The sequence below is a fragment of the Marmota flaviventris genome, chromosome 18, assembly GCF_047511675.1.
Source record: "Marmota flaviventris isolate mMarFla1 chromosome 18, mMarFla1.hap1, whole genome shotgun sequence".
Taxonomy (NCBI): Eukaryota; Metazoa; Chordata; class Mammalia; order Rodentia; family Sciuridae; genus Marmota; species Marmota flaviventris.
In genome coordinates this window covers 8,969,451-8,995,389 of record NC_092515.1, presented here as the reverse complement: position 1 = coordinate 8,995,389, position 25,939 = coordinate 8,969,451, and the positions used below count along the sequence as shown (strand labels likewise).

Sequence of the window (25,939 nt, the reverse complement as noted above, 5' to 3'; positions counted from 1 at the left end):
CATCAGATCGATCTGTCTAAAAAAAACAAAACTCTTCCGTGATTTCTTTTTGCCTTCAGGGTACAGTTCAGGCTTCCTGGACTGGTGTCCCGGAACTACAGCACACTGACCTCCTTTTCTCCTTTTTACTTCCTTATGCTCTCCACATTTCCTACACTTGTGTCATAACTGAACTGGTTTCCTGTTCCGCATAACCCTATGCTCTGGGCCCCTGTGTTTCTAAATACATTTCTATTTTGCCTGTATCTGTAGCTCCTCACTGCTCAGGTCCAGTGCTGCTTTCACGAATGGAACTCCTCATGTCTACATTAGGTTTCCTTCCTCTATAATCTTATACTACCCTCTGCACCACAGACCTGGCCATGGTTCCTTAACCTCTTGTCTGTCCTGCACAGACCTGATTCAGAGCAGGAGTTTGGCAAATGGTTTGATTGATGGCTCTGGCCACCTGTCTCAAGTATGGGGTAGCTGGCTGGTTTTTTAACCTGTGACTTCATTTATTTATTTTAAGGATGTGTGAACCATCTAAATGGTATAATTTGCATAAATAGACCTTGTCCTTATTCCTACTGTGCCATAAGACAGAAAAGGCTCTAAACCTGAGACATGGCTGCAGGACATGCTTATCCCATCGAAGAGATTGGGAAACATTACCACTGTCCTAGCTGTCCATACCTAGGGACTCACGAATAACAAGAAACTTCTCTCTCTTGATAGGACGGTCAGACCTAAGACCCTCCATGGGGGAATTAGTATGTCTTCTAGCCAGACAATGGCATTCATAACTGCTTGAACTTTTTTTTTTTTTTAGGTGCTGGGAATTGAACCCAGGGCCTAGTGCATGTGAGGCAAGCACTCTATCAACTGTGCTATATCCCCAGCCATAACTGCTTTCTTATAATGTCAGAAACCTCGGTTACCTCAGCTCAAAATCATGGTTCTCCGTATTTGGAAAGAAGAAATTCAGATCCTAGCTGACTGACTTCCGGTTCTCTCACTCCCATTAATCACATATATGACAGACTTAGTTATAGTTTTATTTTCTGCTTTTCTTGACTTGTAAAAAATAAGGCATCTCCTTAGTAAAATAAGTGTGAGTGTGTGTGTGTGTGTGTGTGTGTGTGTTTGTTTTAACTGGGGAGTTGAACCCAGGGACCTTTTGCCACTGAGCCACATCTTCATCCCTTTTATTTTTTGAGACAGGGTCATGCTAAGTTGCTGAGGCTAGCCTTGATCTTAGGATCCTGCTACCTCAGCCTCCTGATTAGCTGGGATTACTGGCATGCTCTACTGCGCCTGGCAAAATATTTGGATACCTCAGGGGAAACTACCATTTCTTGTGTATGCTTCTGCAGCTTCCTGGTTTTTACACCTCATTATTGCATGAATTCTTTTGCATCATTCATTATTAATGGGCACTTATAGGATTTATTTTCTCTCTTCTTCCTTTTTAACTTACAATGTTTTAGAAATAGAAAACTTTGTTTCTATTATTCTTCATTTCTCAGTTCCCTCTCAATTATACCATCAACAGCTCTGGTTTTTGTTTCTTTATTTTTGTAGTTCTAGGGATTGAACACAAGGACCCGCTACCACTGAGGTGCATCTCCAGCCCTTCCTATTTTTAGAGCCATCTTATTAAGTTTCTCAGGCTGGCCTTGAACTTGCAATCCTCCTGCTCTAGCCTCCCGAGTAGCTGAGATTATAGGTGTGTGCCATCCTGCCTGGCTGCTCTCTGATTTTTAAATAACTTTGTCTCTTGATTCTGCCAGCTTGATTTGAGAATCAGTGCTCTGCAGAAGAAATTTCTTATTTTAGAACTTGTGAGGGCTCAGTGTCTTTGTAACAACTAAAAAAATATTGAAGGAGGGAGAAAAGAATTGTAAGGGCTTGGGTTGTAGTTCAGTAGTAGAGGTGCTTGTCTAGCATGTGTGAAGTCCTGGGTTGATCCCCAGCACTGCAAAATAAATAAACTTGTAAACTTCACCAGCCAGGCAATAGACAGCCATTGCTTTTTGGGCATAATGTTCCCTAGTGGGTTTTTGGTGTCAACCAATGACAGGAACTGCTGAGGACAAGACAGCCACAGGGAAATAGTTTCCAGTGCTAGAGCAGAGGCTTATTGCTTTGTTGTTGTCATGACCACAATATTGAAAAATAATTTGTAGGGAGAACAAAAAAAGCAGTGTATGTTGTGTGTGTGTGTGTGTGTGTGTGTGTGTTTTTGTGTGTGTACACACACCACTACGTTATCAGTGGTAGACAGTGCAGAGACCACAGTCATTCAGGAAGGAAGAAGGCACTGCTATGAACAGAGAAGAGAGGTGAGGGTAAGGGCAGAGGTGAGCCATAAACACACTTTGATGTTTTACAGATGTCAGCAAGTGCAACATGGTAAGAGGACGGACTAGGCAGTATCCTAAGAATTGATGGCAGCCAGGGATATATACAGTGTGTTAATTACTGGTTATGTAATTTAAGTGCAGCTTTAAGTACATCTATATAAGATCAGATTGTGGGCTGGGGTTGTGGCTCAGCGAGAGTGCTCGCCTTGCACGCACGAAGCCCTGAGTTCAATCCTCAGCACCACATAAAAATAAATAAGTGAAATAAAGGTATTGTGTCCAACTATAACTAAAATATATATATATATATATATATACATACATACATACATACATATATATATATATATATATATATATTTTTTTTTTTTTAAGAAAAAGATCAGATTGTGTCCTGTTTTCAAGTGAAGAAATTGAGACTTGAAGAAGCTAAGTCATTTGTCCAGGGTCACATTGCCCAGGAAGCAGTAGAATCAAAACTTGAGCCAAAGTGATCATCCCCAGAGCTTATGTTTAAACATGACCCAACAAAGTGCTCAGTGTGACTTTAATTATAAGTGTTACTAATACTACGTTATGACCGTTATTTCATCTGAACTTCACAGGGACCCTGGGACATTTTCTTATTCTACTTGTGCAAAAGGTAAACTGAGACCCATGGAGATCAGAGTAAAATAATAGGGCACATTGTCAGCAACCTGCCTTGTTTTGTTATTGCCTTCTTTGCAGGCCCCGACCCCCAGCATCTGCTTATGTTTGAGCTGCTCATAGGCCCTAGGGCCCAGCTGCAAGTCTTGTTGAAAGCCTCACATCTTTTCTGTGACTGTCAGACAACAGTCACGGGGATGTCCTGTGCCATCTTCCCTCCGCAAGAGCAGTTGACAGAGAGCAGCAGATGCCCAGAGTCAAGGTCATGTGCCACTCAAGTGCTGGACTGGAGAAAAGACCCTCTTTCCCTGATGCTTGTGACCAGGCAGGGTGGGTCTGAATGTAGAGGGCTCTGTCAGAACAGCTTTGTGACTAGAGGGTGCGGTTAGAAAAGCTTAGATAAAGGCCATGCAAAAGGGGGTCCATGGTATTTTATACTTGCTTCTACATAATTTGCTTCTATATTTTTGAGGTCTTCTAAATTGTGGTCTTTTTAAATTGCTTTTAGTATACGCATTAAAGGTGAGAGTCGAGCAGTGTGGTGTGGTGCACATCTGTAATCCCAGTTGCTTGGGAGGCTGAGGCAAGAGTATAGCAAGTCAGCCTCAGCAGCTTGATGAGACCCTGTCTAAAAAGTGAAACTCAGAAATCCTTTGATATTTTTAAGGGGAAGAATAAAATACTTGGCTATACTAGAGCCTGAATTTGGGGTTTGTTATTTTTTAAATTGGTGTACTCGGAGGTGAGAAAGCCAACTCATTTTTTTTTTTCCTTTTGTTTTCCTTTGTGTGTGTGTGGGTGCTGTGAATTGAATCCAGGGCCAATCTTTTTGGCGGGGATTGAGGGGGGACTGAGGATTGAACTCAGGACCATTCAACCACTGAGCTACATCCCCAGCCCTATTTTGTATTTTATTTAGAGCCCTATTTTGTATTTTATTTAAAGATAATGTCTGAGTTGCTTAGCGCCTCGCTGTTGCTGAAGCTGGTTTTGAGCTCGTGATCCTCCAGTCTTAGCCTCCTTAGCTGCTGGGATTACAGGCATGCACCACTGTGCCCAGTGCAGGGCCAGTCTTAACACTGAGCTACATCTCCAGCTCCTCTCCCACTTTGAGACACAGTCTCCCTAGGTTTCTGAGGCTGGCCTTGAACTTGTGATCCTCCTGCCTCAGCCTACTGAGTCTCTAGGATTCAGGCATGTGCCAGTATTCTTGGCTGTGTAGTAACTTGAGAGTTCATTGTGCCATGAGCCTCTCCTACACTTCATTTTCACTTCTTCAAAATGAGGTAATAGTTGTACCTACTTCGTTCTTTCATATTTTACATAGTAGAGCTTATTCTGAATATAGGGCGTGTGTGTGATGTAATCTAACCTAAGTGTTGGGGGAAAAGGTGACTAAAACTTATTAACTATAATTTTAGTAGCTGAATAATAATATATTCTGTTAGGATATTCTATATTATTATCCTACTATTGAACATGAGATTATTTCTACATTTTCTGTGATAAATAGCATGGCTGTGAACATTTGTGTATAATTCAATCACTTGTCAAGTTCCATGACCTTTTGCAAAAATCCTTAATACTGTGTTTCCACATGGTTCATTCTTATTCCCCTCAACTCTGTGTGATGGTGCAGTTACCTCTGCCTGAGTGATCTCAGTCTTTAATTATGTTCTACAGAAAATGGCATCTTGTTTTGATGTCATTTCTGAGAATACTCCCCTTTTTCCGCATAAACAACTTTCATCTGGGTACCACAACATTTTTTCAGAAATTTGAGAATGAGATGGAACTAAGAGAATCAGTGTATTTCCCTGTCTTCCTCTGGTAAGTGATGATGTCATCAACTAAGTTCACTGGGCAGGTAAAAGGGTAGGATGTTACCTTTCTGTAACTGATACAAATGCCTAAGATAGTCAGCTTATAACTAGAAAAGGCTTAGTTTGATTCTCAGTTTTGGATATTCCAATCCATGATAGGTTGACCTCAGTGTTTCTGGGCCTGTTATAAGGCCACACATAATGGGGGGGTGGGGGTACATGATGCAGCAGAACCATTTCCCACCTCATGGCCAGGAACCAAAAGAGATCGAATGGGAGGAATTGGTTATGTCATCCCCTTCAAGGGTATGCCCTCAGTGACTTGTTGACCTCTCAGTAGAGCCAACCTATGGACCAACCCTTTATTACATGAGCCCTGTAGGGACACTTACCTAAAACCATAGCAGGTGGGAGGGCTTACTGCTCAAAAAGGGGCATTATACAGTAAGTCTTGGGGGAGGCCAGGGAGGTAAATTTCCTGGGAAAAGAGATCAAGGTACTGAGTGGCCCTGGTGCTCAGGATGTGTTTGTGCTGTGATGTGCACATGTACTTTAACGTTTCTGGGTTGAATTTCTTTCTTGTTTTCCTCTTGTGGGTAGATATGTATGTCTTTTTTTTCTTGCTGCTTCCATGACTAACACATTAATACTTGATAAGAAACAGAACCATTCTGATATCTTAAGCAGTCGAATTAGTAAAGGAGCAGCCTGCTGTGGATTTGTGAAGATCTTCTTGTGTCACTTTACTATGCACCCTCTTTCCTGCTTTTCCTTCATCACCAAATGTTGAGGCTTCTTGTACAGCAGATACTTTTTAAGAGCCTCCTCCAAGGAAGGCCTATAGTAGGGGTACATGACAGCCAGCCATCTGGACCTATGGTGCCTCACCCTCGGGTGCATGGGGCAGCAAGAGTTGAGTGTCCTGTCCAGAGCTCACAGCTGAATCATTGGTAACACAGTCAGATGAGTGATTTCTTCAGGTGGTGCTTGACTGACCTCAAACTTTATGAACCTCCTGCGTCACCCTCTCGCATTATTTGGATTACAGGTGTGCTCCACTGAGCCTGAGTTAGAGTGGAACACATTTCCAGATTGGTTCTAAAAATAATGAGTCCCGACGAATTGAACTAACTGGGCAGAGGGAAAGATCCAAGCAAGGATTTTTTGTAGCCAGAAAAGCACTAGGCATCCGTCAGGTAAATGAGGTTGTAGTGGAGGTTCTGCCTTGTCCCCACCTAAACTGAGCCATTTTGAAGGGCAGCAGTTGTGTTTGGGGCTACTTCATGACACTGTTACTTCATTTTCCCTTTTTTTCCCCCGTTAAAATGTTTGGTTATTTTGCACTTAGTTTTTTATTACATTGAATATAATATAATTGTTTTTTGTGGTGCTTTGTGGCACCTAGGGGTTGATGCATGCTACACACGAGTTTTACCACTTGGGCTGCAGCCCCAGTCCCTATAATCACATATTTGAATCTTTTAGAAAGAAACATTTATTATTAATATTGCCATCCAAAATAGCACTAATCTGGTGTTCTGCATTTGGATCAGATATCAATGTGAGTGTTCAAACAGTTTTGCAAAGGTGGCGATATATTCATGTACATACAGTCCATATGTGAAAAGGTACTTGTTTTCTCATTTTCAACATTTGTCTTCTCCACTACATGGGCAAGTCCTGAACTTAAGCAGAGACATACTCATCATCTCCAGCAATGATGTTACCCCCCACCCCTGGACTTCCAACAGCCTGAGTTAATTAAAAGGTTCAGATGAAGTTAATCAAGTTTGGAACTCTAATTTTGTGCGGTGTTTGGATACGATTTGATGAGTCATCTTTTGGCACAGCCGCTTTCCATCCCTGACAGTGTTTGATCTTAACAGAATGGGTTTATAATGTGTAAACTGGTGGGGAAGTGCTTTCAGAAATACAGAGTCAACAGTGATGTGTATGTGTCTGTGTCTGTCTGTTAGGGAGCTGCAGAAAGCAAAACGAAGGAGAATTTAATAAGCAAGAACTTACCAGGGGCTGGGGTCAGTCCTGGGACTGCTACACTTCTAGAACATGGGTTTCTTCCTGCCCCCTCCACCCCTGTTAACTGGAGGGCCGGCATTAGAAAAAGAGTGAAAAAGACGGCTTCTGTTTGCTTTACTGCAAGTAAGTGACCTGACCGACTGGACCCTTTCCCAGTGGCCCTTGAGAGCACTAAAGATGTGGTTAGTGAGGTATGTGGTTGGTACCAGCCTGCTGGCCCTCATCCACACAAACTGCATCAGGAACAGGCCAGGGGCCTAGAGAACCAGCATGGCCAGCTGCTGCCTCCCTTCACCCTTTCTCTTAGTGCCATCTTTGAGATGAAGCTGGTTTTATTCTCTGAAGATTGACGGGCAAGATTTTATGTCACTGTCACCTCCACTGTACACCCACTGAACTAATAGTCTCAATGAATGCTCCCATTGTGAGAGTTCAGGTCAATCTGGAAAATGCATCTCACGAAAATGTGCTCAAATGAGGGTTCTGAAGTGGAGGACAAAGAGCTAGACCACTGAAACCCTTGGTGCTATGTTCCCTAATGGAAGAAGGCAGGTCCACATTTACATTTGTGCTTTACTACTTCTTAGTAATTATAGTAAGCAGTCTCTTGATGTCTCTGAACTTGAATTTCCTTATTTATAAGGTTGGTGATGATACTTACTGATCTCATGGATTATGACTGAGTGTTCATATTTGAAATGTGTTCAGTGTAATGTATGGTACAAAACAAGTATTGTAACAGTCTGGGCTTTTATTTTTATTTTGAGAATATCTTTCTAAGTTGCTTAAGCCCTTGTTAAGTTGCTACGGCTGGCCTCAAGCTTGTAGTCCTCTTGCCTCAGCCTCCTGGGTTCCTGGAATTACAGGCATGCACTACCACACCTGGTTCCTGGAGCTATACTTTCTAACTAAAAGTTAAAAAATTGTGGTGAAGGCTGAAAAAAATTACATTTCTTGGTCCCTTATGACAGTGCTTTTGTCCCAGTGACCCAGAAATGAGAGAATCTGTATGGGAGGCCACCAGCCTGGGGCTTCTATTGCTATTATTCCAGACACCTGAAAGCAAGCATCCTCACTTGGTTTCCACTAAGCCACTTTGCCTAGGATTGTGTGGTACAATCAGACTGGGGTGGTCTTTGCCTCTATCATCTGTTGGGGCAGCACTAATAGCAGTGCTGTATCTTGTTGCCCTGTCTTAGGAGTCATTGACAGAAATAGTAGCTGGCATTCTCAGACTCAACTGGAGTATTCTGGTTTGGGTGGACTAGCAGATTTCTGGAGGTCTTTGTATAATGGGACAATGCTAGAAAAGTCTTGCTGCAAATTGAGTAACTGCCACCACTGCAGTCTTTTCTCAGACCCCAAATGCTTATTTCAATGTATTTGTATACTGCAGATTGGGATATAACCAACTCATCTGCAGAGTCAGAAGGTAGACTTGGATAATGGTGGAACAGTATTGGCCAGGATCCATATTGGATTTGAGTTGACTGCCAAGTATTTAGGAAGTAGTAAGGGTTCTGGAAGTTGTATCCTTGTAGAAGAGAACAAGAAGTATAAAGTACGCCCAGGTCTTGCACCTAGAAACTCACCCCCAAGCTGGGCATGGAGGTGCACTCCTATAATCCCAGCGGATCAGGAGGCTGAGACAGGAGGATCCCGAATTCAAAGGCAGCCTCAGCAAAATCAAGGCACTCAGCAACTCAGTGAGACCCTGTCCATAAATAAAACACAAAATTGGGCTGGGAATGTGGCTCAGTGGTCAAGTGCCCCTGAGTTCAATCCCCAGTGCCAAAAAAGAAAAAAGAAACTCACTCCCATGCCTACACATCCCGTCTGAAATAGCCTTGTGATTATAGGAGAAAGTGTTACTTGGGGGTAAGGTTCACAGCCAGCTGACCTTCTGTCTTGGGATTACACAAAAAGCAAGAATGTCTCTGCATTTGGCATGCAGGGGACACAGGACAACGTGCAGTGGTAGCAGATGCCTGCATTGAGATCATCAGTATCCTGCTCCTGTCTGTGTCTTTTTGCTTAGACTGAAAGTTCTTGCCTTGTTGGTGTCTCCATACACAGTAGCTCTTATTCAACACCATCATTGGAAACTTTCAACTTATTTACAACCTTTAAACATCCATTTCTAGAGGTTGACATAGTTTTTGTATTAAGGGAGGTTCTGTTTGTAGAGACTTGTCTGTGCGATGAGTCAGTCTGAGTATTTGGCCTTTCTGGCTGAAGGCAGCAGTTTGAACTAATGCCTAGAATACGTGCCTCCCTCCTGATCTCTCCTCTGGTCATAATAGGACCTTTGCCCTCTGCAGGAAGCTTCTGCACACATGGAGCTCACTTGTTGCATCCTCAGGGAAGCCTCAACTTGATACCGCCCTACAGATGGTGTCAGACCCCCTTATATTTTTGCACCCTATTATTCTATTGTGTAAGTGGAAAAAAAATACTAAATGTAACATTTGTAGACCAGTATGGCTGTTAACCAGGATACTTTCTCCAAAGTTGACAGCACAGCTGAAGTTTTCAAAAATTCAAATTATGTATAATTATAATATATTCAAAATATAGTATAATTACACATAGATTGTTTTTATTAATATTTTATATTCCGTATGTGGATATATTTGTAATATGTTAATGTAAAAGACCAATAACAGCAGTATGTTATGCATCAATAGCAGTAACAACTTTTCCAAGTTCTTTAGTCATCTGAACAAAATTGTAGAGACATCCAGCACACTTCATTAAAAAAAGGGACCTGGGCATAGTGGCACACACCTGTAATCCCAGTGACATGGCAAGCTGAGACAGGAGGATCACAAGTTCAAGGTCAGCCTTAGCAATTTAATGATGCCTTAAGCAACCTATCAAGATCCTGTCTCAAAATAAAAAGCAAGGGGCTGGGGATGTGGTCATAGGTGAAGCACCCCTGGATTTAATCCCCAGCATCCCCCCCAAAACACACCAAAAGTGCAGTTACTAGTCACTACAGTGTATCATAAAGCAGGTACAAGAGACCAACGAGGATTGCTTGGGCTTTGAATACATAATGAGCAATAAGACCAACTAATTTCTACTTCCTCTGTTGTTTTTCTGGGTACCCCTCTTCCAGGTATCTCAAAATACCTCCCTGTTGTCCATCTCTGCAGCCATCTGCTGAGGTGGAGCTATGGGTATTTTTTTAATGTGTTGGGGGTGATGGTGGAGCAGGGATGGGGAGGGGCAGACTGGGGGCTGCCAAGGAGAGAATGCTCAGCCCCTTCCCATCAGCTCATGTGGTCCACATTTTAATTAACACACTGCTTCCTATAGAAAAAAGACTTGTTTTGATAGTTGAGATCCGTGAATGTTCCTTATGAGAAGACTGTGTGTATAAACTCTTGTTTTCCCCTTTGTCAGTGCTTCTGAAATTCCGCACGGATAAAGGAAGAGATCCTAGTTCTGACACCTATGGGGAAGATTCTGAGTTGCTGCTCCAGATACGAAACGATGTGCTTGACTCATTGGGTGTTAATCCTGATTTGCTTCCCGACGACTTCGTCAGGTTCGTCTCAGTGTTTGTCAAGTTTGGCTCAGATGGAGAAACACCTGGTTTCCGTGTTTGCCTTAGTTTGGGGAGATTCTTTATAGAGACCTCCAAAGCCCTGAAGAAAGCTCCCTATGCCACATTCTGCTAACTCCTATAGGCCTCTGCCTTTCCACTGGTGTAATAGTAGATAAAAAGTAAAAGAGGCACATGTTCTGTTTTTATCTTTTTCTTTTTTTTTTTTTATTTTAATGATCTTGGGGGTTGAACTCAGTGCTTATGCATGCTAGGCAAATGCTCTCCTACTGCACCGCATTCCTGGCCCTGCGGGTTCTGTTTTTGACAGTATGTAAAGATCTATTTATATGATTTGAAATTCAAGGCAGCTTTAGTAACAGTATTATACCTCTTGATTTTCACTATACATTTATCTCTTGGGAGACATTTTCATATCAGTGCATAATTTACTCCCTTTTTTCCAATATAGTGTTAGTGAACCAATCACTTGCTTGATGGAATTTTGTTCAGGGTTTTGTTCTCACATGATGCTTCAGTGTGGGACCTTGTACAGCTGCAGGATGAGTGAGTGGGAAGGGGAACTTATGGGTCCAAAGTTGCAGTTCATTGTTTGGTAGACAATTGCCACTTTGACCACCATTCTAGCCTGTCAATTTGTGTATCCACCACCCAAGATGTCCATGTTCTCAGCACCCTAATCTTTGGCACTGAGGCATTTTCACCTTAGGTCCCCCAGTCTTTTGCTCACGTACAGTCAGGCTTGGGATTTGGTTAGAGAAGGTCACGTGGTGGCTAAATCATGAACTCCTTAAAAGCAATTCTGGGATCATCCCATTCTAGTTCCCTTTCTTTGTCTCTGGGAGCTTCAGCAGCTTTGCTGCACCCCTGGATTGTAGCACTGGTAATGATAGCTGTCATCCATTACAATTTATCTAGCAGCTGCCACACTCCAGGCATTAGTAGTTGCTTTTATACACTGTCTCTGTCTTCTCAACAATGCGTTCTGTAGGTATGGAAATCAACCTCAGAGAAGTTAAGTGACTAGTCCAAATTTCTGTACCTATTACCAGTAGCATCTGATATTGAAGACTATATGCTTTACCTATTGTGTTACTGCATTGAATTATCTCATCAGTCTCTTAGAATTGTATGTTATTATTTCCTCTTTATTTAAATGATGAAATTGTCTGAAAAAGATAGTCTTTTCACAAGGTTAACAGTAAAGTCAGTTAGTGTGTCCTCCTTTCTAAACTACCTATAGAGTTCTGAAAAAAAAGGCCATTGTATAAAACTCGACAGCAGTCTACATAAGGTGCTTCTGCAGCGTTGGCACCATGAAGTCAGGGCTGATGGCACTGCAGGCTTGGATGGGGTCTCTGTCTCTCACTAACTCAGCCAGGCACTCATGTCTTAGTGGAGGAAAAAATGCTGTATAAGAAGCACAGAGAGGGGCTGGGGCTGGGGCTCAGCAGTAGAGCTCACGCCTAGCATGTGCAAGGGCCCTGGGTTTAATCCTCAACACTACATAAAAATAAATAAGTAAAATAAAGGTATTGTGTCCATCTACAACTAAAAACAAAATATTTTTTAAAAAGAAGAAAAAAAAAGCACAGAGAGAAGTCTACTCTGTTCTTCACAGAAGGAGGGAACTGAGTCAGACAGGCTTCACTTCAAACAGATGCACCCAGGAAGTCAGCGGCAGGCTAAAGCCAGCCCAGCACACCTGGTGTCTCGTGCTGGGCTGTGAGGTGTACACAGCTGAGGGACTACTTTGGGTGTCTAGAGTGGTGAGCTGTCTGACTCTGTGGTGCCAGCCAGCATAGTTCTTCAAAGGCCCTGCTTTCCAGAAAAGACTAGCCACAGCCTAGGGAGCTGCTGGCTGGGAATTTCTGCCCCAGTGTTGTCTTTCCTTGCCTATCTTCTTCGTGGAAGTTGCTTCCCCCCGTCTAGGTTTCTATGAGAATGGTGGTACACACTTGTAATCCCAGCAAATCGAGAGGCTGAGGCAGAAGGACCACAAATTCAGGGCCAGTCTTGGCAACTTATCAAGTCCCTGTCTCGAAAGTATTGGGGATATAGCTCAGAGGTAAAGCCCCAGTGTTCAATTCATGCTACCAAAAAAAAAGCTAAATCTAGGTGTCACATGTTGAGAGCTCCCACTCTATTGCTTTCTAAGTAAGAGGTTTTTGGTGGCCTTTTGAAGCCTGTCTCAGGTGAAATGACCTGAGATGTGATGGGGGTGCTGGCAAGGAAATGAGCTGCTGCTTCACAGCTGAGCCACCCTCACAAATTGCCCGGCGCTGCTTCCGTGCAGGGAGGACTGTGCACAAGTCTCTGTTTCCTTCATCTGTGAGTTGCTGGCAGTCTCCTTCATGTTACGTTATTTATTCTCTTTTCAGAGAGCTTTATTGCTTTTCTGATTATGAAAGTAACAGATGCCCATTTCTAGAAAGTATAACATGGAAGAAAAGGACCATTTATAAATCTAGCCACTGTTAAGATTTCAGGGTCTAGGCTCACAGATTTTCTTTGTTTATTCATACATATTCTCTCTCTCACACACTTTTTTTTTTTTTTTTTTTGGTACTGGGGATTGAAATCAGGGGCCCTCAACCACTGAGCCACATCCCCAGCCCTATCTTGTATTTTATTTAGAGATAGGGTCTCACTGAATTGCTTAGTGCCTCGACATTGCTGAGGCTGGCTTTGAACTTGCAATCTTCCTGTCTTAGCCTCCTGAGCTGCTGGGATTACAGGTGTGCACCACCATGCCTGGCTATATTTTCTCTTTTTTAATATCAAAATGGATCATTACTGTCTGTGCTCCTTGATAGCCTTTCCCAGCATATCACAGAGCTGTTTATGTTAACAAACACAGAAGCCTGTCACTTGTATTTCATAAAGTTTCAGTGTTCTAGATATATGATCATTAACTTAATCAATATTTTATTGATAGTTATTTAATTGCTTCTAATTCTTCTTTGGGCATGGTAGTACATGCCTGTAATTCCAGATACTCAGGAAAATGAGACAGGAAGGGTATAAGGGCAAAGTTTGTCTTGACAACTTAGTGAGACCCTGTATCAAAATAAATTAACATCATGGGATGTAGCTCAGTGCTGAAGCACAGCTTTAATCCCTGGTACCATATAACATGTTTGTAGTGTATGTTGAAAAAAATTTTTTATTGTGATAAGATATATATAAACCATTACACTTTTTTTTTTTTTTTTTTTTTTTTTTTTTAGAGAGAGAGAATTTTAATATTTATTTTTCATTTTTCAGCGGACACAACATCTTTGTTTGTATGTGGTGCTGAGGATCGAACCCCTGGCCACAGGCATGCCAGGCGAGCGCGCTACCGCTTGAGCCACATCCCCAGCCCCCATTACACTTATTTTTATTTTTATTTTTTTATATTGCTGGGGATTGAGCCCAGGGCCTCAAGCGTGCTAAGCACATGCTCTTCCTCTGAGCCACATGTATCCCCAGCCCTGTTTTAACCATTTCTCAGTGTACAGTTTACTGACATTAAGGACATTCACTATTAACTCCTTATTCTTCCCTCCTCCCCACCATTATTTTTACTATTCTAAATATTTCATATAAGTGAAATCACAAAATATTTGTGAACTTAATGATTTGTTTAGTATTTTATTTGGTTGGTTTTGGGGTGTTTTGGTGCTAAGGATGGAATCTAAGGCCCCACACATGCTAAGCATATACTCTACCACTGAGCTATACTCCCACTTACTGGTTTTAAGATTATTGGGCTGGGGTTGTAGCTCAATTGTAGAGCACTTACCTGGCATATGTGGGGCACTGGGTTCAATTCTCAGCACTGCATGTGAATAAATAAAATTAAGGTCCATTGATAACTTAATTATTATTATTATTATTATTTTTAATTATGTTAGTAGGCCTGGGACTATAGATCAGTGGTAGATGCTTTCCTAGCATGCAAAAAGCCCCGGGTTCAGTCCCTGACACCATAAACAATAAGCCAAACTTCCCCCTCCACAAAATTACATAAATAACTTGCCAGTTCATTATAGGAAAATCAGATTTTATAGCATAATCATAAAGATGAAAATTGAAGTCACTCATAATTCCATTACCTAAAGAAAAGCATTGACCATTTGATGCCATTATATCGTATCATGTGTCAGATGAACAAAATCCTTTGTGAATTTTTTAAAAATTACTTGTAATATTCATTGTTGGCAAGAAGAATTGAAAAAAGTATGAGCTACTCAGGAAACACTTTAAAAAATATGTATGAAGGAGCTGGGCATGGTGGCACATGCCTATAATCCCAACAATTTTGGAGGTTGGAGGATTACACATTCAAAGCCAGTGTTAATAATTTAGAGACCCCGTCTGAAAAATAAAACATTAAAAAAGGGCTAGGAATATAGCTCAGTGGTAGAGTTCTCCTGTGTTCAACACCCATACCCAAAACAAAACAACCAAAAAAAGAAATATAAGGGTCTTTAAAATGTTTCCTTGGGCTGGGCATGGTAGCTCATGCATATAATCCCAGCCTCATGAGGTTGAGGCAGGAGGATCACAATTTCAAAGCTAGCATCAGTAATTTAGCAAGGCCCCCAAGCAACTTAGCAGACTCTGTCTCAAAAAAGGGCCAGGGATGTGGTTCAGTGGTTAATTGCTCCTGGGTTCAATCCACAGTACCAAAAAAAAATCTCATAAAAGTTCATCTGTTGCATTTGCTTCTTTTACTGTTAATCCAGAATACAGATTAAAAACTGGCTAGCCACCTATTTTTATAAATAAAGTTTTATTAGCACACTTATTTGCATATCATCTATATAGTAGTTGTGATACTGTCAGTGGACTTGAAAAAAGTTATATAAAAGAGACTATATGTCTGTAAGCCCAAAAATATTTATTATCTGATACTTTTTCTTTTTTTTAAGGTGTTGAGGCTGGTTGCCTTATTCCACATTTTAGATTTCTCTTTCTTGTAGCTATGTTTGTTTTGTTTCATTGATATATTTTTGTTTTTAAGTGTGGATTGAACCCAGGGCCTTGCATGTGGTAGGTAAGCAGCTCTACCACTATCCACACCCCTAGCCTTTTTAAAATTTTATGTTGAGGGCTGGGATTGTGGCATAGAGGTAGCACGCTCGCCTAGCATGTGTGAGGCACTAGGTTCGATCCTCAGCACCACATTAATATAAAATAAAGACATTGTATCCACCTGTAACCAAAAAAAAAAATTATGTTGAGACAGGATCTCACTGGGTTGCTAAGGTTGGCCTCCGATTTATGATCTTCCTGCCTCAGCCTCCCAAGTTGCTGAGATTACGCCAATCTTTGCCTTTTTAGGAGTTATTTGTATAGCCTTGTCAAAATACATGATTGCAGTGTTGAACAGTTTAAATATATATTAATATGTTGCAGAACAAATGTTGATATTTAGGTTTAAAATTATATGTTTGGACATGTGTAATTATTTAAATGTCTTGAAGAATTATGCAACTAAGTAGAAAGGGCAAAGGTCTCCTTGGTGGTAGGATGATTCCTGTAACTTGTCGTGTCCCAGTTTTCTGAGTTAATAAATACCTTTGTGTTGAGGGGTGGAGCTGGCAAATCATGCTCCCTTTGGGGAGGGAGAGGTGGTGAGTACGTTCTAATTTCCAGGATGAGTGATTTGAAGTACCAGGTGACAGTAATAGCAAAAAATTGTCCTGTGGATGCCCCATCCTGTTCCAGAAGTGGTGATTTCTGCTTGGGTTGTAAAACGTTATTTTGCCATGTGCTTTAATTTCAGGCCCCAAATTTCCCATGCTTCCTACATGTTAACACAGGCCTCCTCCCTGGCATTTGTTTGGGAATAGCATATAGAACCCACTGCCCATTATAGTCAGAGGAGAATTGTGAGAATGTGACCAGGGTACTGAAACATATTTGTAAGACCTTATTTTTAGGAAGCACAGATATAGTCTTTCCTTTAACTTAAAAAAAAAAAAAAAATTGTGTATGAAAGAATTCCTGCCTCCCAAAGTACAGAGGTCTTTCCCGGCCATTTACAACCCCTGGGCCAGATTTAACTTCCACGCCTAGATGCCAGCATTGATAACCGCTGTCTGAATGGGTTCTTCCTGGTGGGATGTGTTTGTTCCAGTGGACCCACTTCTGAACTCTTCCAGATATCACATCAGCCCTCCTGTTCCCCAGTGCTGCGTTTCACTTGTCCTCTCTTTTTAGGTACTGCTTCTCCGAGATGGCCCCAGTGTGTGCAGTGGTTGGAGGGATCTTGGCACAGGAAATTGTGAAGGTAAAAAGTCACAATAGAGCCAAGCATGGGTGGCATATGCCTATAATCACAGTGACTTGGGAGGCTGAGGCAGGAAGATTGCAAGTTGGAAGATTAGCGAGACCTTGTCTTGACATAGGGCTGGGGATGTATTGGCTCAGTGGTTAAGTGCCCTTGGAGTTAATCTCTGGTACCAAAAAAAAGTCACAATGGAGCAGAAGAAGGGGCATGATGACTTTGTATATGTGACCTCAGAGAGAACCAAGGAGGTGTCTGCTGGTATCTTCTGCTTAGTGTAGTTGCCAGTTCTTCTCACAGCTGTGTGCAATGTGTATCATTGTGGTCCTTATGTAAGAGGTGGACACTGAAGCTCAGAAAAAGGGACTCCAAAACTTTCGCTCTAAGCTCCATACATCACCATGAATCGAAGCCCCCGCCTCTTTTTTTCTCCAGTTTGTGATTCTGGGGAAGGAGCCCAGGCATTCACATGCAAGGCACGGGCTCTACCACTGAGCCACACCACCATTCCAAACCCACTCCTCCTTTTTAACCCACACACCAAAAGGGTATGTCTCCTGAGGGGTCACATAGCCAATAACTAGTACAGCCTTTTTAGCTCTTCTGGAATATTTGGGTTGCCAAAACCATAGCATTTTTCAAAATATATTTCATTTCCATTGGGGTCTTGCTATTTGGCAGTGTTAAATTTGCCTTTTTGGGGGGCTTGGCATATATAGCTCAATAGCAAAATGCATGCTTAACGTGCACAAGTCCCTGGGTTTGATCCGCATCACTACTATTTTCTTTTCTTTCTTTCTTTTGCCTCCCACAGCTTCTTGCCTGTGTTGGTGGACTTGCAGTAATGATTTTTCCATCCCATCCCTTTCCTCCCCTCTCCTCATACAGGTGATTGAACAAGTGCTAGGCAAGTGCTCTACCTCTGAGCTCTCCCAGCTCCTCTCTATTTAACAGGGTTTCACCCTGGATTGGCCTTGAACTTGTGATCCTCCTGCCTTAGCCACCTGAGTGCCTGGGATTATAGGTGTTTGTCACCACGCTCGACTTGTCCTTTTCTTTTATGGGGCAAAGTTACGCCTGGCTAAATGATTCCCCCTGTTCATATATATGTCAGATTTGAGCTTAGAAGGACAGTTGGAGACCCAGCTCTCACCACTGTGTCTTGGAGTCTGTAAATTTGCTCTACAGACATTGGCTTCAATTGGACAATCTCACATATCTTCCTATGGTGTTTTTCTTTTTCCCCCCCGTCTTTCCTGTTCTTCTCTTTGGACTAGATTCTACTTTTGCCCAAATCCAATCAAATTCTATGTCCTGGGCTGAGAAGATTCAAAGGGGGGAGAAGAGAAGTGTGCTATGGCCACACCCACTTCCCCACTTGCCAAGTACTACAAGGCAGAAGCAGTTGTGATCACTGATTTATTTGTTTATTTACTTAGGGGAGGTGGTACTGATGATTGGACCCAGGGTTCTCTACCACTGAGCTACATCCATAGCCCTTTTCACTTTTTATTTTGAGACAAGGTCTCACTGTGTTGCCCAAACTGGCCTCAAACTTGAATCCTCGTGCCTCAACCTTCTGAGTAGTCAGGATTACAATTATGCCTTACTGATCCATGATTCGTAAAGGAAGAACTGAGGTACAACAGGTGGGGTTCTTGCCCAAGGTAAGAGGTGGAGGACGGGCTAGGGTTTTGGCTCAGTGGTAGAGTGCTTTCCTTGCACGTGTGAGGCACAGGGTTTGATCCTCAGCACCACAGAAAAATAGACAGACACACATCTCTTTCATTTTATCTATCTACATTTCTATCTACTTTCATTTTATTTATCTACAACTAAAAAAACAAAAAAAAAAAGGAAGAAAATAGAGGTGGTGGAGCCAGGCAGTCTGGCTTCTGTGATTGCTTCTGAGCACTCAGTCAGGCTTCAGGTGTTGCCCTCCACGGCACCCCACCCGAGCCCTGCCCTGGTCCTCAGCCTTGCTTCTGTCCAGTCTGTTGGGAAGCTGCTCTCTGTTTTTTTTCCTGTGGGGTGGAGAGTGGATGTGAGGGCAGGTGGCCTTGACCTCATTGTTTGCAGTGACTTCTGTGCATCTTAGTCCTAATGCTGCCCCCTCCTTCCTGCCTGCTGGGGACAGCTGTTGCCCAGCATCTTGTTTCTGTTTATCCCAGATAGCCAGAGTACTCTGCATTCTTGGTTGCTGGGTGTGTTTGGAATCTCCTCCTACCCTGTCCTGCTGGGAAGCACTTTACCTTTTGCCCTGGGTTCATCCCAGGGCCCCCCCCAGTCTCTTGTCCCCACTGCTCCCCATCACTTACCATCCTTCCTGCCCTCAGCCATCTGTAGAGGGTCCTGCAAGTTGAGGCCATCATCTCAGCACCTGATGAGTAAGCATTAGGAACGGGAGGGCAAAGGTAGATGTCTATCCCCTTGGGATTGTCTTTCACTTCTTCCTTTGTCACATGCTTCCAGATACAGGTGTCATGTCATGCTTCCAAGTCATTCTTGGAGTGTTGGAGAAGTAGCTCAATGGTAAAGTGCTTGCTTAGCATGCTTGAGGCCCTGGGTTTGACTGCAGCACCTACAAAAATTTTTTAAAAATTATTTTTGCTTTTCCTTTGTCCCTATAGCAGGTCTCCATCCCCATAGTAGTAGAGGTGGTAGTGAAAGCCTAGCCACTATCCCAGGCTCCATGTTAAAATGGACCAAGAGAGGCACAGTGTCACTCTCCTGCTATCCCAGCTACTACAGAAGCTCATTGGAGGAATATTACAAATTTGAGACCATCTTGGGCAACTTTTTATTTTTATTTTTTTTTAATATTTTTTATTTGTAGTTATACACAATACCTTTATTTATTTTTATGTGGTGCTCAGAATTGATCCCAGGGACACCTTGCATGTGTTAGGTGAGCACTCTACTGCTGAGCCACAACCCCAGCCCTGATCCTTGGCAACTTAATGAGACCCTGTCTCAAAATATAAAAAAGGTCTCAGGATGGAGCTCAGTGGTAGACCACTTAATAGAATACACAGGCTCAGAGTTCAATCCCAGTACCACACACACACACATAAAAAAGTTAATTAAGCTGGACGTGGTGGCACATGCCTATAGTCCCAGCTGCTCAGGAGGCTAGAGCAGGAGGATTGCTTGAACTCTGGAGTTCAAGGCCGGTATTGATAACCTGTAACTTGGTTCAGGGGTCTAGGAATTCCAAGTGTGGTGTTAGGCCTTTCCACCTGCCACATACCCATTGACAGAGGACCCCCGGCCCCCTTAGTAAGAACAGCTCACAGTTGAGAATATCCTAGTTGCCAGGCATGCTACAAGCCTGGTTACATTTCATCCTTACCAGAAACTAGCAGGTAGATGTTGTTTATCTGCTCATTTATGTGCATACCTAGAGAAGCAGACCTCTTCTTGATCAAAGCTCCCTGTGGGCAGGGACCTTCTCAGTGTCTGTAATGTCTGTCTAGGGCAGTACCTGGAAAAGAGTAGATGCTTAACAAATTTTGCTTGGCTGAATAATCAAGTATCTGCTTGCCCCCATTTTATATAGTTTGAAGAAACAGAATGGGAATGGTTCTCAGTGTAGGGAATAGAGCATAGTTCAAAGAGGAGCCATTCGAGCCAGCCGCCATGGCACAGGCCTATAATTCCAGCAGCTCTGGAGGCTGAAGCAGGAGGATCTCAAGTTCAAAGCCAGCCTCAACAATTTAGCAAGGCCCTGAGGAGCTTATTGAGACCCTGTCCCAAAAAAAGAAAATTAGGAAAGGCTAGTGATGTGGCTCAGTGGTTAAGTACCCCTGGGTTCAATCCCTGGTAAACCCTGCCCCCCCAAAGAAGGGAGAGCCTTTCAGGATGTTCTGACTTCCTCAAGGAGGTCACCTCTGTAAAGCTTTGCTATCACCTATGAACCTTTTCTTAGAAAAATGTATGTACATGTGTGACTCCGCATGTGACTTCAAGGAGTGACCCCATTTTAAAAATGTGCATTGTCTCACCCACAAGATGATGGTCTCTGTGGCTGGCTGACATCACCTGGGCCTTCTGGATTCCAGCCCTGGCCTGGCCTGGCCTGGCCTGTGGGAGAGCAGCTACATTGTGTCCTCATGAAGGAGCCTCCTTCTACATCTTTGTGTCCTTCAGTTAAATGTGTCCCTTCAAGTTGTAAAGCCTGCAGCCCAAGGAAAGTTGGAATGCAGTGCTGCCTTTCTTAGCTGAATGGTCATAATTATTTCTGTCATTGCCTCGTGGCGTTACTCTGAGCCAGGCATCATTCTAAGTATTTGAGGTACATCATCTGTTTTGATCTCCAGCTTAATAAACTTGTAATACTCATTATATATGAAGAAAGTAAGGTTCAGAGGTTAAATGATCCACCCAAGGACACAGCTGGCTAGAGACAAAGCAAAGAGAAATGACAATCAAAATTGCCTCCTGACATTGCCAGAATACCCCCTGAGGAGTACAGTCAATCCAGATTGAGAACAATTACCCTACACTGCATTTATTTCATTTTTTAGAAGTATGTTTTTTCCCCTCCATTTATCACTTTTAAAGTCCTCGAGGGTCTGGGATTGTGTCTCAGAGGTAGAGCGCTCGCCTAGCATGTGTGAGGCACTGGGTTCGATCCTCAACACCACATAATTAATAACTAAAAAAAAAAAAAAAAAAAGTCCTCGAGTACAGTCCCCAGTGCTGCATGTGTAGCAGGTAGGTAAAGCACTTGAGCTCAACCTTCTTTGTTTTTCTCCCCAGGCTCTGTCTCAGAGGGACCCTCCTCACAACAACTTCTTCTTTTTTGATGGCATGAAGGGAAATGGGATTGTGGAGTGTCTGGGTCCCAAGTGAGTCCAAGACTTGGCAGCCCCAGAGACATTGACCGAAGCATGCTCACATGTATTTCCCTCCCCCTCCCTCCACAAAGGCATCTCCGGAGCAGGGAAGAATGGAGTCATGGACTCCTACAGAGCATCTCCTGCAGGCAGGGAGGTGTGCAGATATGCTGCTTCCATTGCCAGCAGTTGCTGGGCAGGGGCACAGGGACTGGGCATGTTCATTCAGTACTATTTGGAACCTTTGGCCACCACAGGCCTGCTTGCTGCCCACAGGGCTATCACCTCAAACCACCCCTCTAACATCTGTATACTCATCCTGTTAAAGCGCAGCCCATCCTCTAGGGCATTGTCGGAGAGCCTGCAGGAGCCTCAGGCCTGTGGAGCCTCCTGCCTCCTTCTTAGGCTTGTTCCCCATCTGGTGTCATATGAGAGGGACACGGCTTCAGGTGGGGAATGAGGCCCAGGCCCAGTGATGACACTCAAGTGGAACCACAGTACCAAATTCAGACAGGTGCCCTTAGAAAAAACACGACGGGCGGAATGTACTTCCTCCAGAGTTTGAGATCATGAAAACAACAGGTGGCGTCTGGTGTGCAGTTCTTTAGTTTTAGTTTGGGATTAGTCAAGTTCCAGCCTGGATTGTGGAAGGGAAGAAATATTGCCAAGTTCTCTTTTAAGTTAAATATTAGTGGGAGAGCTTGTTTCAAAAAGGTAGATTTAAGCTGGGCATGATGGCACAGGCCTGTAATCCCAGCAGCTCAGGAGGCTGAGACAGGAGAATCTAAGTTCAAGGTTAGCCTCAGCAATTTCACGAGGCCCCATGTCAAAGTAAAAAATAAATAAAAAGGGTTCCAGTTATAATTCTGTGGTAGAGTGTCCCTGGGTTTAGTACCCAGTACTGTTTTTTAAAAAATCAAAAATTAAAAAATAAAAAGGCAGATACCTACCTGGGTCCCGGCAGAACTCCTAGTCTGGGGAGGAGGATTCTGCCATTGGCAGACCCCATCACTGGTATGCACAGACCCTTGTATTTAAGGGCTGTATCAGTCCTTCATTTACCCCTGGAATTGTATCTATTGCTGTTTTACATATTTTTTACATGTTCCTTGGTTCTTTAATAAGGAAAGATAATAAAGTTATTTGCCTTAGGATTCGTGTGGTTTTCTTTCACTTCAGAAACTTCTGACAGGCTGATTGTGCCAATTGCCTGTTTTAAGAAATAGCACTTAATGCACTTTCAGTGTCTCAGATTTCTCCCTCTGTCACTGTTCCTACCACACTTATCCTGGTTAATGGAACAAGAGTTGGCTTGCTCGAATTCTAGAACATGTACATGCTTCTGGTCCCAGATTTCTGTTGAATAATTCAGCTAAATAGTGGCTGTTTTTAGTGGCAAAGATTAGTAATGATAATGAAAACGAAGTCAAACAGATGATGCCAATGCTTCTGTTGGATTCTCTGTGCAACTTTGTGCTGAGCAAGAATGGGTGACCTCCGGTTGAAAGGTAAGCAGCATCCTGGTTCAGCTGTAACCCCAGTGACGCAGAAGGCAGAGGTAGAGAAGGATGACAAGTTCAAGGCCAGCCTTGGCCAACTTAGTGAAACTCTGTCTCAAAATCAAGGAACCCTAGGGTATAGCTTTCTGGTAGAGGACTTGCCTAGCAGGCATGTCCATCCTCTCTCTGTAGGGGCAAAAAAAGCCCCTAGGTACTGCACTGCAAACACCATAGGTGGGAAGGGGCAGCAGCGCCTTGAACACCAGCTGCTCGTCAACCCAGTGTTCCATTTGATCTCGATCCAGCTCCTGCCTGCCTCCTCGAGGTAAAATAGTCTGCAATTTGAACAAGTCAGTTCTGTTATTGTCTTGCTGGGTCAGTGGGAGAGATCTGGTCTCCACTGAGAAGAGGAACTAGATTCCCCAGCCCTCTGTACCCTGCTCCTGTGCTGGGTGAAGCAGAAGCCATACTTAGGGCGGGCTTCTGTTCTGGGCACCGTTAACACTATTCATGGGGCTGGGTCAGCAATTTCACTGCTGCCGGAATCTCCCAGGATCTTTCACATATTTAGCTAATTATACCCTTAAAGTGTTAAGGCTTTGCAATGCATGGCCTTGGTCACAAGGGGGCGGAGGTGGGCCTGAGCAGATTAAAAGCAAAACTGCAATCTTTGAGGCTTTTCAAACTTTTCTTCCCTGTACCTCTTAATGGCAAGAGATTGAGTCACCCAGAGAGAATTGGGAATTGGGGCGCAGGAGGGACAGTGCTTGAAGTTGCCAGCCCTGGGCAAGAAATATTCTGCTTTCTTAAAATGGAAATATAAAAATACATTCACTATCTTTCCAGAACACTGAGCACAACCTGTGGTTGGTTTCTAGTACCTCCGGAAGGTATATCGCCGACTTGGGAAGGAGGGTCTGACCTGCAGAGGTGCTAGAATCCAAATGAAAGAAAAAATGAGCTGTCTTTGGGGCTGCCAGGTTCCTACTTACACCACACTGATGTTTCTGGTGTGTATAGCAGCCAGCTCTCAAGTGCTCAAAGTGTTAAGGCTATTAAAGCCTCAAAGTGTGTTAGAGGACAGTTGCTACCCAAAAACCATGGGCAGCTGGGAGGGGTGGTACAAGTTCATCCCAGCTACTTGGGAGGTTAGGGCAATAAAAAGGGCCGGATTGGGGTGTGGTGGCACACATCTGTAATCCCAGCAGCTTGGGAGACTGAGGCAGGAGGATCCTGAGTTCAAAGCCAGCCTCAGCAATTTATCGAGGCCGTAAGCAACTCAGACCCTTTCTCTAGAGAAAATACAAAATAGGGCTTGGGGATGTGGCTCGGTGGCCTAGTGCCCCTGTGGTTCAATCCTGGTACCAAAAAAAAAAAAAAAAACGGGATGATGCTTGGTGATAGTGTCCTTGGGTTCAAACTGTTAAGGTCGGGGTGGAAACTACCTGCAAATGTACAAAACTACAACATGATAAAGATTTCTTAGTCTTGGGCCCTGTGTGATGGCACCAGCCTGTATTCCCAGCTGTTTGGGGATGTAGCTCAGTAGTAGAGTGCTCCTAGGTTCGGTCCCCAAGTTCTCAGTCCCTCCAGTCCCGTCCTACATTTTGGTGGTGGTAGTGGGGGGTGTTTGTGAGTCCAGGTGTTCTCTACCACTGAGCTACATTCCCAGCCCTTCATTTAATTCCACGCTTACCTGCCTGCTATCTTAAAATACTTGCAGTGCAGCCTGGCACAGTGGTGCATGTCTGTAATCCCAGCAGCTCCTGAAGCTGAGGCAGGATCACGAGTTCAAATCCAGCCTCAGCATTTTAATGAGGCCCTAAGCAATTCAGCAAGAACCTGTCTCTAACAAAATATTTAAAAAGGGCTGGGGGGCTGGTGTTGTGCCTCAGTGGTAGAGCGCTTGCCTGGCATGTGTGAGGCACTGGGTTCAATTCTCAGCACCATATATTAATAAAAAATAAAGGTTCATCAACAACTAAAAAAAAATTTTAAAGGGGGGGCTGGGGATGTGGCTGGATGGTTAACCCCAACTCCCACAGGGTTCAATCCCTGGTACAAAAAAATAATAAACTTCCACAGCTGTTATACTCAAATAGCAAAGAAGAAAACCACACCTCATCTCACAAATAAGGGATGGAAGAAGGGCAGATTGGGAAGCCTTTTATGTAGGATGCACTAGGAAGTCCCCAGTGTCCCAGCAGTCATGTTAGCTTAATGAGAATGGGCAGACTAGGGTATTACCTTTACAAGATCCGGAGATCTAGACGTCCCTGCCAAACATCACTTAGCCCCAAGTGCTGAGGGAAGCCTTCAGCCACGTCCAGAAGGTCAGGTGGGTTTTGTTCTTAAGCTTATAAAACATTAAGCAATATACAAACCCAGGAAGTGAGGTTTCTCTCCACTGTATTATTCAGCCTGTTAGCGCAATATTGGCCACATAACGGGAGCAGCTGACCTTACAACTAAACTCGGGATTTTGGAGAAAATCTAGAGATGCTTTCTGAACATGTTAGCTTTATCCACTTTCACATCTCCCAAGAAGGTCGCTCTGATAACTGTAGAGCAGGAATCCTTCCAGATGGCCAGGTTCAATCATGGAGTCACCACCTATCTGATCGGGGTGACTTGGGTAAGTATTTTTTGGTGCCTCAGTTTCTCCCACTGTGAAGTCAGTATAATATTCTGGGTCTGGGGTGTAGCTCAGTGGTAGAGTGCATGCTAAGCTTTCTCCAGGCCCTGGATCCAATCACCAGCACCAGAGGAAAACACATCATGTATTCAGATATGTAGGAATTGAGTTAATTCTTTAAGTAAAAATGCTAAAAAGAAAAAGAAATTGCTCAATGTAGCCATGCACACTGGCACTCTCAGTGATGAGAGGCTGAGGAAAGA

General features: G+C 43.3%; 1 protein-coding gene across 1 annotated transcript in view; it reads left to right on the top strand.

Moving 5' to 3' along the window:
* Positions 1 to 22,696, top strand: part of Sae1 (SUMO1 activating enzyme subunit 1) — a 62,857-nt gene extending 40,161 nt beyond the window's left edge. The window contains exons 7-9 of the mRNA XM_027945918.3: positions 10,262 to 10,406; positions 16,638 to 16,707; positions 21,466 to 22,696. Coding sequence (XP_027801719.1) covers positions 10,262 to 10,406; positions 16,638 to 16,707; positions 21,466 to 21,558 — 308 coding nt within the window. The 3' untranslated portion in view covers positions 21,559 to 22,696. The remainder of the gene's footprint in view (positions 1 to 10,261; positions 10,407 to 16,637; positions 16,708 to 21,465) is intronic.
* The last annotated feature ends 3,243 nt before the right edge of the window (positions 22,697 to 25,939 follow it).